The sequence below is a fragment of the Euprymna scolopes genome, chromosome 17 (assembly GCF_053919585.1).
Source record: "Euprymna scolopes isolate OS-2025 chromosome 17, ASM5391958v1, whole genome shotgun sequence".
Classification (NCBI taxonomy): Eukaryota; Metazoa; Mollusca; class Cephalopoda; order Sepiida; family Sepiolidae; genus Euprymna; species Euprymna scolopes.
This window is the reverse complement of record NC_136498.1, coordinates 88,929,386-88,944,307: the sequence shown is the minus strand read 5'-3', so window position 1 is coordinate 88,944,307 and position 14,922 is coordinate 88,929,386. Positions and strand designations below refer to the sequence as shown.

At 27.1% G+C, this 14,922-nt stretch overlaps 1 protein-coding gene across 2 annotated transcripts in view; it reads right to left on the bottom strand.

The window, feature by feature from the left end:
* Positions 1–138: 138 nt before the first annotated feature.
* LOC145296841 (receptor-type tyrosine-protein phosphatase alpha-like) overlaps positions 139–14,922 on the bottom strand; it is a 978,869-nt gene continuing 964,085 nt past the window's right edge. For both annotated transcript variants that reach the window (XM_080142961.1, XM_080142962.1), the window contains exon 27: positions 139–12,660. In XM_080142961.1, the coding sequence (XP_079999087.1) occupies positions 12,607–12,660 (54 nt within the window). In that variant the 3' untranslated portion in view covers positions 139–12,606. The remainder of the gene's footprint in view (positions 12,661–14,922) is intronic.

Below are 14,922 nucleotides of genomic sequence, written 5' to 3'. Positions count from 1 at the left end.
AAACAAAAAACAAATTAATCTTTCTTTATCAACTTAAAGTTCTCACTGTTTCATTCAAACAATATGCTTTTATGATAAAATAAACAATGTTTACATACATAAAAATATATATATAAAAACACTCTTAGTAAAAACAAATGTTTTCACTAAAATATTCTGTTTATGTTTATTTAAAAGAAATTTTTACATTATTAATTAACAACTTAGTTAACAATATGGACTTGTACAATTACTGATTATTTTTTTTTAATTCTTTGTTTAAGCATAAAATGTTCAGATTATAAAATAATAACTTTGAAATTTATACCTGTTTATGGGAGTGGAGAGAGATCTATCTGACAGATTAATTTGGCCATTTTCTCATTTCAATTTTTAGGTTGATGTAAGGAGAGGAGGTAGGGTCATTTAAAATAACTTTTGGAAAGAGCAAAGGTTAAGCTTGATAATTTAAAAAAACAAAACAAAAAAAAAACAACATTGTTTAAAAAATGGTGAAAAAGTTTTGTGTGGCAATTAATGTGACAAATAGACCATATATTCAACAGTTAATAAAAAAATATGTTTGTAATCTGAAAATTTAGTGATTAATCCAAAGAATTAAAAACAAACAAAAATTAATTTAAGAATAAAAATGGAGGGGAGGGGGGTTTCTGCCAACAAGCTGATCGCAAAATAAAACTTCCACTTTTCAAAATTCACAGAAAAATATGTTTGCATATGATCATGGTTTTAAATTTAAAAATCTGTTACCTATCTTTTAAATAACATTAACAAAATATTAAACTGAAATAGAAAATATATCTTGAATATCATTTTGATAAATTATTAATCAAAACAAATTTGAGAGGACTTTTACCATTTCAACAGTTTTATGTGTAAAAATAAATGGAAAAGGATCAAGACATTTATTAGCAGTACGCTTGTAATCCACTATTAGAAAATAAACTTAAATTTAAAAAAAAAAAAAAAAACTAATTAAAATAAATTTAAGTATGTTATGAGTAGGGCTGTGACAACAGCATATTCTTTTCATTGTTTTGACTCTTGAGTATATATCCGTTAATATATTATATGTTTTTACGTAGACTGTGGTTCTCGGTTGATTGACTGTGTCGGATATATACTTGAGAGTCAAAAGAATGAAAAGAATATTCTGTTGTCACAGCCCTAGTTATGAGTAACCAATTGATCATAATTTGGAGTAATTAAAAGTAAAACAAAAGTTTGTTATCCCTAATTTTTCTGCAAATGTGATTAACTTTTAATAATTTTCTTTCAAATTTAATTTCTTTGCGTTTTTTTGCATGTATTCTTACATATGAATTTATGAATTATGCTGTATTAAAATTTGATCAAGAGAAAATGATAAAATCTCATTGTCACTCTATTTAATTTGAATTAATAATATACAGCTAAATATATTTCATTTAATAAACAGAGAAAATAAGTTGTGATACATCCTGACTTTGTATATAGCTTGAGTTAGTTTTAGATAAGAAATCCTGTGTATTTCAACTAATCTATATGCTCAGATTAAACTCTAAAACTTCGATATTTAGAAAAATAATGTTTAATTTGAATTTGAAAATGTATTCACTATATACCGTTTTGTTACATTTTACATTACGTGTTACCATTTTGTTTATATATATATATATATATATATATATATATATATATATATATATATATATATATATATACGATTTTCAGGAGCTTTGTAGCAAAACTTATTGAAAGAAATCTTGTTTGTTAACTTTATATTAGTAAATACATTTTCAAATTAAAAATAAACAAATGTGGTAACATCATTAAAAAAAAGTTTTAAAACAGAATTTCTATATATACTATATTTTCAAATATCATACATTGAAACTTGAATCAAATTGCAAAGAATAAACTGAATTTTCCTAGGTATTTAGATCCCATTATTTTATTCTTAACCATTGTCTTTATTATGTTTCCAATAATAATGTTTAATAGTTTAAAAAATTTCATAGCATTTATGTAAAATTTGCTTTTTAAAATCCTTAGACATTATTTTATTATTGTATTATTTTATTATTTTTACATTGCTTTCTGAATATGATAAATGACGTAATAGATATGACTGGCAGTGTCCATTTTAAATAAAATCTAACTCGGCATGATCATGTATAATAATGTAGGACAATAATTGTCAACATTTTTAATCTTTATTACATTATATTAAGAATGCTAGTTTCTTCCATCTTTTTATTATATAGAAGTTGTGTCTGTAAAGATACTATGGCATTTTAGCATATTTTCAGAGACATTTCATTCTTGAATTACTTCCCCTGTTTTCTAAACGGTGATAGCTGATTTAGCATCCCTGATGAAACATCTTCCAACAGATATTTTAACTGAAGGAATTTATTACATTCTCAGACGAATTGTTAATAGTTAGTATTTGTAGTATTAGTATTTTTATTATTATAAGAAGTTTGGTATAAGAATGATACTTTTCTGTAAAGAAGAATGTCTCAAGATACATGCCAGAATGCTATAAATTATTTAAGTTTTAAGTATTATTATTTGTATTATTTTATTATTATTATTATTATCTATATAATTATAAAACTCATATGACCTTGTAACGGGTGTTATAACCCCATATCTGGTTTATGACTTCCGGTTGCGCATGCATACATAAAGATAAACCCATAACAGCGTAAACAAATAAACACAAATCGCTACTTTTGAAGAATTTTACCTGCACACTGATTAATTAACGTTATTATTTAGATATTATTATTTAACATGGGAAGGGTGGGGATGTTTTGCAACTATTCTGTATTACAACTATACTGTCGCAATTTTCTTACAAATAAATCAACTTTAACCTGTTGACAACCATAAGAACAATTTACAACGGCGATTTACCCACAATCTTCCTTTTCTTAAAATTTATTTTCCATTTTTTAATAAACCTTTCTTAAAAGCATTCATACATTTTCTTCTACACTACTAACATAAATAACCCTGAAAATATGTTTTGTTTAATTTGCTTTACAAATAAATAATCAACGCGACAATAAAACGATTTGTTTTACTGTGTACGTTTTCAATGTCCCAATTGCTTTTTTTTTGTGTGTTTAAATTAAAAAATATATAAAAATTTGAATTTAACTTTAAGTATTATGGTATCTGTTCAATGCACATTTACCTATAAGTATGGCAAACCACTTATAATTCAATGGCTGTAAGTTTTTTTTTAAGATTAAACAATTATAAATAGAACGACTCATAGAAATCTATCTATATTCTTTTTTTCATTTTAATATATTTTCATAGAAATGTTTCTGTTATGTCACAAAAATCTATTTCCTTTACGTCACAAGTGCCACGCTCATACATTAATTCTATAGTTAATATAACATACTGACTGAATGGGTCACAGGTAGTCTAGTTATTTTATAAAACAGTGTTACATTAAATAAACTAGTTGAAAAAATTATTTCATATTCATGCAATATTTATTTCTTGTAACTTAACTTTCTTTTTTATGTGAAACATTCTTAAAAGTAAATAAACATTTTTTTTACAGAAAAGTATCATTCTTAAGCCAAACTTCTTATAAAAATACTAATACTACAAACTTCTTACAATAATAAAAATACTACTACAAACTTATAATAATAAAAATACTAATACTACAAACTTATAATAATAAAAATACTACTACAAACTTCTTATAATAATAAAAATACTAATACTACAAACTTCTTATAATAATAAAAATACTAATACTACAAACTTATAATAATAAAAATACTAATACTACAAACTTATAATAATAAAAATACTAATACTACAAACTTGTTATAATAATAATAAAAATACTAATACTACAAACTTATAATAATAAAAATACTACTACAAACTTGTTATAATAATAAAAATACTAATACTACAAACTTGTTACAATAATAATAAAAATACTAATACTACAAACTTGTTATAATAATAATAAAAATACTAATACTACAAACTTGTTATAATAATAATAAAAATACTAATACTACAAACTTGTTATAATAATAATAAAAATACTAATACTACAAACTTGTTATAATAATAATAAAAATACTAATACTACAAACTTGTTATAATAATAATAAAAATACTAATACTACAAACTTGTTATAATAATAATAAAAATACTAATACTACAAACTTGTTATAATAATAATAAAAATACTAATACTACAAACTTGTTATAATAATAATAAAAATACTAATACTACAAACTTGTTATAATAATAATAAAAATACTAATACTACTAACAATTCGTCTAAGAATGTGATAAATTTATTCACTTAAAAATATCTGTTGGAAGATGTTTCGTCGGGGATGCCAAATTAGCTATCACTGTCTAGAAAACAGGGGAAGTGATGTAAAAATGACATTCTCAAGAAATATACCGGAATTCTGGTACAACTTCTATATTATAAAAAAGAATGGTGGATTTTTCTTATAGATTTTCAATCAGCACTGATGAAAAATGTGAAAATCAGTAGTTTTTTTGTTTCTTTTGTTTAAATTTGTTATCTGACAAAATATTTTTTCACCTGTTGTCATTGATAAAAGTTTTTTTTTTCAGACTTAAAAAAAACTACTACAAAATTTCTATTTGATTTAATCTTCCTCTTTTCCAAAAATTAAACAAATATACACAAATGATCATCAAAGCTCAATTGTATACATTTGCCCTCCTTCTTCATTCTTTTAAACCAAGTATGTGCCTTAAACACTGTCATTTTAGTTAGGAAAATTTTGCAAAATTCATCAAGCTCATTAAAACAGATGATAACATGTGCAGCTGGAAATAGAAGAATTTTCAAATTGTTGCAATACACTTTGAGAAATGCTGCACAGTGGCAAAACAATTTAAACTTCAACACTGAATGCCTGTATTCAATTCCAATTAGCATGAATGTTGAAAGGAGCAGGGAAAGTTTTGTCAACACTTTCAGGAAATAATTTGCAAAGTGCTCAATTAATTACCAAAGCAAGAGTATAATTCATTTATATTGCAATGCAAACATCAAGTTTCACAAATGATCACAAACCAATTTAAATTGTTTACTTGTCAGAATTTGTAATTAACTGGCAATGTTTGTCAAAATTTAAACCTGTTGACTCCAGAATGTTTTGGCAGATTTGTAGAATCAAATCCATAAAGATCAGATTTTAATGTGCAAAAATATAGCTCCAATAAATAGGGCACTCTAAATTAAGACAAAAATAAAAATTGCCGCAATCTACAATGGGAGGATTTTCTTCCACTGACGGAGAACAGAATAGGTAAAGTGTATTATCAGAACATATATTACACAACACATTGTTCCAAGAGTTGTGGTTATGTAAAAGCCCATTAAGCTTTTATTAAAGTTATAAAGATAATAATAAGCTATTAAGGGAAATTAATCTTTTGAAATTTTTAAAATGGTCCTTTAAGAGAATGAGTCGGTTGTTTCCCTTGCATTGTCAAGTAACCTTGGATGACATATTTACTTGTGTCAATAGATATATTAAAATACTGATTAAACTAGCTATGTTCCTCCAAAATCAATAGACTTACTATACTTTGATATATTCTATTATTTTATTGTTTGCATATTTTCCTTTAAAACGTAAATGTAAAATTACATCAGCCAATTTGAAGAAGCTAGTCTCGTGAAGTAGCAAAATTGCATTAAATATCAAGCTTAAAAAGAAATCTGGTATACTGAGAAATAAATGTGTGTGTTAAGAACATTTGCATATTGGTAATTGTTCAATTTTAAATACACTTTTGATTAATGTTAAATTAGCTAAGTTTTTCATTAATTAGAGGACATCATCAACATAGTTAATGTATATGGAGTATTTTAACAACATTATTAAAGATTTTAGTTTCCAGACTGAACATGTAGAATTCAGAGAACAATGAGGCCAAAGCTGATCCCATCGAGACTCTGTTGACCTGATTGCATTAGAACCATAGAAAGGGACCTCAGTGATGAAGGAAATTAGTAATCCACATAGGGTATTAAGGTTTATTTTCAGTAGAGTATACTATACTTTATCAGGAGAATTGGATTATTATAAACTATTAACATAATTATTAACACTTAAACTATCAAGTTTAAGTGTTAATAATTATGCTAATAGTTTTGTGTACTGGGACATTTGTAAAAAAGGTTCTCAATGTCCAATTATTTATTAGGCTGCACGACATGGAGTATATCCAGCAATTGTTCTGAAGATTATACTCTGTAGCTCGGGAGCAGATATTGTTGAGGAATTTTGATAGTTTGTGTATGGGTTTCAGATATAACGAGCCAGAAGCTATAGTTAGGTTTATGTTTTTTGACATTGTAACCTTTGCCTCCGCATCTTTAAAACTTTACTCCTTTGAACACATAAACCCACCATTAAATAAGCTTGATACAAGTAGAAACAAGGTATATAAAAAGTTTTTAACACTTTCTTGATCAACTTTCGTAATAAATTCACTAGTTTTAATTTTGTAACCTCATCATGTACTTGATGAGAACTTATGTAAATCGTAAATTTTTACAAATAAGTTCATACAACATTAGATCCCTGGCTTGTCAACTAAAAAAAATACAAAAAAATCCCCAAACAAATAGGAACTTTCACATCTGTTTAATCAAACATACACACATAACTCAACTTTTGTCATTTATATTATTGTATGTATGTATTATTATTATTTCCATATTATTATCATATTTTATAAAACTTACAGAAATAATAATACATAACTATCGGATTACTAGTAGATTATAAACAAGTCACTAATAATTGAATTAAGAGAGCATCCTTTTTGTTTAGTTTTAAATTTTAAAATGGTAAATCTTGAAACTTTCAATTTATTAATTTTGTAATTCCAAACTCTGAAATATTAGTCTTTAATGTTTTTAATGTAAAAATATGCATACATGGTATGTGTGTGTGCAAGTGTATTATTGATGGGTCACCATGAAAACGCTAATGTAGCTTAACTCAGTCTCAAATAGAATTTATATTGCTATAAATTAAATATAGTAGAGTAGGATTGAAAATAAATTTCACTAATAGATAATTATAGCTAAGTTGCAAGAACATAGTGAAATATTTAAATAAAATGGGCTGATGTACAGAGTAGACATATTACTATAAATAGAACTTGATTAGTATAAGTATCAGGAAATAACTATAAAACAGAAATAGTGGTTGCTAACAGCAGTTGTGGGATAAACTAAAGTATGGGCTTTAGAGCAGGAAGGTAAAATTTGGCTTTGATTGAAGGAGGATATTGGAGGTAAATGTAAAAATGATGAATTTTTAAAACTAACACCTTTTCCATTTATGTAGAAAAAAATAGATTGTACTTTTAAGCCACAGATAAAAATCTTTTGGCTTCATATGTATTGAACCTTGTGAAAACTGAACCAGACCAAGTAATTATGAATATTAAGAGAGAGAATGCAGGCATAATAAAATTGTATTTCTTTAACAATAAATCTTTTAACTTTATTGTTAGAGAAATACAATGTAAGCACGGAATTGTTATAATTCAACACATTAATAATGTACACAAACACTTTTGCAACATGAGGTAACTTCTTAAAACATCAAAATTTTGAACAAATCTTAGTGTAGTAAAAGATTAAGCGATTTTTATACAATTGAAACAATTGTGACTCAGAAAAATTAATTTATAGAATTAGGATTTCGCAGTCATAAAGATCTTTTTATTTGATCAGACTGTGTTCTTTTTTGTTTCTCTTGTTAATGATTTGCTTTCATTGATGCATTACCTCTCAAGCTTGTAATTTATTTCATATATAACAATAATAATATTTTTTTCTATTTAAATCAAATGAAAAGAGATTTACTTTGGACGATTAGTTACTCTTTGTAAAGCTGCAGTAAAGTGTCAGTATTGCCATAAAGTTTCATCTGAACTGGTTTTAAGTACTTTATGTGTGCAAGATTTGCTATTTTCATTTGGTTCTCTCCCAACTTTGCCAAGTTACTTTTCATGCTATATATATATATATATATATAATACCTGCAGCATTTTGACTTTTTGGACTTAGCCTGGTTCACTTGAAATATCAAAACGCAATAATAAATGTCATAAAACCTTTTTTCTTTGGAAAGTTTGACTCAAGTTAACAAATACTATTAAGAAAAAATGTAAATGGGTTTTATTTAATATAGAGGACTTTAGTTTAACAGCAGATTTTTAATATTATTAGGATTTAGTCTGATGTAATATGGTGGAAGAAATTGTTCATATATTTAATAGTTCATATTTAAAACTTGACTAACACAAACTAACTGAACTTTTTCGAATTTTTTTTTATACTGGTTGCATGTCTGCTCAAAAAAAGTACTTTTGTGCCTATGTAATTGAGCTTTGGAATTTTCTTTATGTTATAAAACAACAGACAATCATTCAGATGGCAGTGTGCACCAAGCAAGAATGCCAAGCAGTCAACTAATTTCTCCGGCCATTAAATTCTGTCTCAAAGTGAGAGAACTATGTCTCATTTCCTGTAACTATTCTTTCCAAAATACTCATGTGGTAGAGTGCCATCGTCTCGTATAGTAAAGTCTGAACAGTAGAGAACTCAGATTTATATACACTATCAGTGAAGTGAAAACTTGTATAAAGATCAAACTTTGTTACATAAGAAAAATATCAATGTTGAATATACCAGTAGAATAACCAGCTTTAAGAAATTACAGAGAAAGTATCGGTAATTGTAAATTTTTCCTTGAATATGTTTGTCTATGAACATATTTAGACTTTCCTTTTGTGTATTTAGACTTTCCTTTATGTGTATCTACATAATTCTGACATTTCCATCCCATTTCTATTCAATTGTTGTCAAAACAAACAACAAAACTGAAGATTACCAACAAGACAATATAATTTGTAATTATTTTATGTAATAAAAAAATATTCCATCTCTTATGATAGCATAGGTTATATCAATTCAACTATAGACCAGACAGATATTCAAGACAAAAAGCAGACAAATACAAAGCAGCAAAAGAATATTTTTTGTGTATTCTACAAAAAGAAAAATGATTTAGAGATTTAAATTATATATTTACCATTTTTTTAAACTAAGACTTAAGTTTTAATTTTATAATTTTAATTAATATAGTGGCGACTTTGTAGGTTAATAATTTTAGTCAAATGTAAATGTATGAGTGTGCAGTAGGGATAACTTACAAATTTTACATTACAGAGTACGTTTAAACTTATGCATCATCTATACATGTTGGAAAATGTGCTCTTTTATGTAAATTTTACCTTTTAATAAAGCATAGTGACTTTAGAACCATTACATATCTCCAAATAGAAAACTAAAGAAAACATTTAAAATTAGTGAGAAAATAAGTTGTACCAAAGTAGTAGTTGGAGCTTAGAAAATGGCATTATTTGTTCCAAAGTTGGTAGTATATCCATTCCCCAGTTTTGCTTATACATCTCACGACATCGAGATTGAACTAATGTTTATGAATGATTACCTATTAAGTATAGACACTGGTGTTCAATGTTAGGCCATCAACAATAATTATAGGTTGAATAAAATTACACAGTATTATATAATGAATTCAGAATTGATACATAAAATAATATATATAATTTGTAAATATCTACAAAAACTTAAATCTTAAAATCTTTATTTCTATTTTAATTAAAATCTATTAAATCACTTTGATTCTAAGAAATGTCTATAATTTAGAACTGAAAAGGTCTTAAAAAGAAATTGAAAATTAGTCACTCTTGCGTAATAACTGTGGATTAAATTTCTTGCAAATCAGGAATATTCAAATTTCCGAATGGAATTTGTGCCCATATTATTCTCTCTAACAATCTTTTAAAATGCTTCAAAGAAACTGAAATTTTAGGATTATTTATTAATTGATGTTTAATAGCCATGGTTAAAATTTCATTATTATATCTGAATTTTCGCAAAGCATTTCCTAAAAAGGTAAATATTTTTTAAAACTAAAAATCTTAAACTAAAATACATAATAACCATTCAATTAGTTTTGGAGTTTACCCACAAACACACACACACACACACACACATATATATATATATATATATATATATATATATATATATATATATAGTAGTTAACAACTGTTTATATATGATTTCCATACCTTTATATATACAATTTGTTTTGCTTAAGAAGTGTATGCACACATCACATCACACACACACACATGCGTGTGTGTGTACACATGCACACAGTATTCAAAGGATGATTACTCATATTTTTACTGAGAAAATCATTTAAAACTAAAATTATGACTAAAAGATAGTTGAAATGTAGGAAGACAGATTCTCATGAAATCAATGGCTACAAAATATTCATAAACTGAAAAGTATGCATCATTATATAGAAAATATGTTGTAATGTGACTGCAAGTTTCTACAGAGCAGATTTAAACTTTTACAGCATCTATACATGTTGGAATGTATTTATTGAAAATTATTAATTAAATGCAAATAGATTTAATTAATCAAATAAATGTAAGAATTCAAACAAAATGAACTTTTTCTCAACTTCTGTTTTTGTAAATGCATAAAAAGATTCTTGTACTCAAATTTACAGCTATATAAATGCTGTCTTATCATTTTCCTGCATCTCAAATAATCATCTGAAAATGAGACACTAATAGGCATTCATTCAAGAAAGTCTGAGAAAAGATACACAAGAATCAACTTAGTGGAAGCATAGCGTTTAAGAGAAAACAGACATGGCAAGTAACAAGGCAGTTTCATAGGCAGCTAATAAAAGAAAAGCCAGAAACAGAAGGTAGAATGTTGAAAGGAGCAGGAGAGCAAAACATATAGGAAAACAACAGCTATCAAAGAATTAAGGCTCAAAATATTGCTATTCCTTTGTCAATAAAATGTTAAAAACCAAGATGGCTGTTAAAATTAGAAAATGTTTATGTTATCTTTTCAACATTTACTTGCGCTCTACCTAAGAAAAAATTTTTTTAGGACAGAATAGAATTAAAATAAAAAATTAGAGAGATTGTACAGTTCTATTTTTGCTATTCAATTCTGATTTTGTATAAAGTGAATTGTGATTCTGATGAATTCTTTTTCTGGAATATATTTGAATATTGCATCACTTTTTTTTTTAACTTTCTTCTTTTATTTTTGTAAATTAACAGGAAGATATAAATGTTAATGTAAAAAAAAACAAACAAACAAAAACAATGATGTTCAATTTCAATAGGTGGGAGTTATTCCTGCTGAGTCAACAAAACAACATACCATGACGCTCATGACAAAGCAGATAGAAGTCATTTTTACAAGAGATATTCTGTGATAGAAACTTTTCACTTTAGCAGCATTCAATCATGTAATAATAGCATTCAATAGAATGCCATAAACTGTAATAACATTCAATAGAATGCCATAATGATGGAAGCATGAAATGATTTTGTATCAGCAAAAATGTCTTGTTTACTTATTGTTTGACTTAAATCACTTTTGTGATTTTTTGACACAAAGAAAATAATCATCATGAATAAACCAGTGAACTTTTTTTCATACCAAGATGTGTTTAAAGAGCGAGTTGAAAAGAATGTTCATATTTTTAGTTCAATAAATATTTTTATACTTTATTATGACCCGAAGAAACTTACATAACTTCATATTAACATCCGGTTCTGATCTGGTTAGATGATTCCATTATTGTTGTTTTGATATAAATATAAGTTGTCAGATAATCTTGGTTAATGCATGATTTGATGTTTGTCTCTGTTGCCAGTTCACATTTAAAAGGGGGGGGGGAAGAATACTCCCCAATTTATGATTTTAGAAATAACATTTTTCTTTTTCATTTAAAAATATGAATAATTTTTTTTTATAAGTTTCTGGTTAAATTATATAAATGCAGTTAGATGATGTAGACAGTTAAGGAATCTCAAAGCTGTTGTTATAAAGTTGTCAGCAAATTTCCAAAGAATTGCTTCACTTTTATATCATTCCTCTGTTATTTTTTGTCAAAACAATGTTCATCACTTGCAATACAGAAGTGTAAAAAAAAAGATTTCTTGTGGTAATACAAACAAAAGTTCCTTTTCAGCAGCCTTCTTATGCTATCAGTTTTTTGTTAAAGATGAAATATACAAAAATGATCATATTGACAGCATCCAGAACTCTATATGCTTATATGAAAAGAACAGAGCCAGCAGTTAAAATGGTTTCAGCTGCTAGTCACAAAGTTATTGTTACTTTGGACAAGATGTGCAACAAAACATAAAATAAATTAAAATATAAAGGAATCAAATTGATGTCCTCCCCCATTTACAAATCCAATGAAATGAATGACCCCCCCCCCTTCTCCATTTTCCATTCTCAAAAGGAATGCTTCCAAAGAGACAGTATTTATTTGTAATCATCATGATTATTATTCAGGAAGTTTTGCTTGACATTAAATCAAATCAATGGCATTAGAGAACATGATGGCACAATTAGTAGAAAGATTCAGCAGTGTGATGATGGCAACATCCATGTCATCTTGGTGATTTGTAAAGTTCATTGGCTATTAAGGTATTGCTGCACAACTTTGTAACAGAAATCATATTGCTCCTGAAAGTAAAAAGAAAGAATTACTATGCATTTACAAGAGAACCGCATTTGGTCAGGCGTCCGAATATAAGGAGTTGGTACAAAAATGTGTTAGAATTTAAGGATTGACAACAAAATATGTGTCATTAAAATTAAATTTAATATTTATTTCTTAACATTTATGCAGTAAAGAAACAACTCGTAATGTTGAACAGAATAACACAGAATGTAAAAAATAACTTAAAATTTTAATTGCGATTCAATAAAACCTTTTGATATTAGGTTGATAAGAAAATTAATTGCGATTAAATTATTATGAAAATTAATTGCGATTCAATAAAATCTTTTGATATTAGGTTGATAAGAAATTCTTGCAGTATTTTTAATTTTGATTTCAAATGATGTATTTTCAAATAAATTTTCATTATGATACTTTTACTTTATATATCATTTTAATGAGCATTATTCGCTCTATCCAATTGTTTAAATTACAATCGGTTTAAAACAATTATGTCTTCTTTTCAGAACGTTGAATACAAGATGGAAAAAAGCAAATTCGCACAATTTCTTTTATTTTAATTTAAGCTAGGCTGAAAAACTGTTGAAACAGCTCGTGATATCAACAAAGTGTTTTGCCCAGGAACTATTACTGAACACACAGCACAATGGTGATTTAAGAAATTTCATGGTGGCAGTGAGAGTTTTGAAGATGATGAGCATAGTGGTTGGTCATTGGATGTTGACAATGATCAATTAAGAGGCTTAGTCAAAGCCAATCCATGCACAGCTGTTCGAGAACTTGCTTCTGAATTAGATATAATGTGTACAATGATTTTCAACCACTTGAGAGATTGGAGAGACAAAAATAATTTGATAAATGGGTGCTTCACAAATTGAATGACAACCAAAAGAAATGCTGTTATGAAGTGTTATCTTCCCTTCAACAAGAATGATCCGTTTTTCTACCAGGTTGTGACTTGCAATGAAAAGTGGATTCTTTACGACAACCAGTGACACTTAGCTCAAGTGTTAAATGCTGATGAAGTTCCACGATACTTTTCAAAGCCAGAGTTGTACCAAAAGAAGGTCATGCTGACTGTTTGGTGGTCTGCAACCAGTCTCATCCATTAGAGTTTTTTGAATGCAGGCAAAATCATTATGGCAGAGAAGTACTGTCAACAAAGGATGAAATGCATCAGGAACTTCGACAACAACACCCAGCATTAGTCAACAGAAAACGCCATATTCTCCTTCACAACAATGCCTGACCACATGTTGCTAAACCGACACTGCAGAAGTTGAATGAATTGGGCTATGAATCTCTGCCTCATCTCTCCAAACCTCTCAGCTACCGACTACCACTTTTTCAAGCATCTCAACAAATTTCAAACCCAAGCTATATCAAAACGCCTTCAGCGACTTCACCACCATCAGAACGCAAGATTTTTACATTACTGGTATAAAAACACTTGTTTTGCGTTGGTAAACGTGTGTTGATTGTGATGGTGCTTATTTTGATCAATCAATTCATCTGAATCTAAAAGTTAAAAACCGCAAAAACGTTCTTATCAACCTGATATTTTAAATATTTCAATTCAACTATGGATGCAGTTCAAATAAATTTCATAAATGATTTTTGTGGTTGTAAGATGATTTATTATATGCTAATGGCATTTTAACTCTCTTCCTTCTTTCATGTTAAAATTAAAAAAATTTTTTGCAGTGATTAACAATTTTGCAACATACATTTGTTATTGCAATTGTCATATGGTTTTGATAGCATCTTCTATGTCTGAAGTTTTCATTATTTCAATGTTACTGAATTTTAAATAAATAAAAAGACCTTAATATCACAAAAATACACATGAAGAGTTGAGATATGAGGAGTTTTACAATATAATTTAACAAATTTTCAACAATTCAATAATTGATATAACATGCAGAGGTTTATATCTTCAAAGTCATTCACCACTTTCTACTGACAAAGTAAATGAGAGAATAATGAGAGAAACCTGTTTTACATGAGGTCAATTTAGGTTGCACTGATATTTCAACATTTGTTGTTCAGTTAAAAAAATGACCCAGTTTCCTTGTGAGAGGAGGGAGAGGCACCCTGACTCAAACTGGTCAAAGAGAACTGATTATAAGTCAGTATACCAGCAAAAATAAAACACATAACATTCTCATGGAATCTCTGTTTTGGAACATGTGTACTAATGTTAGGTAATCATTAAAAAGCAGCCATAGATATGGACATAAGTAAAAGGTAGATATTTAATGAAC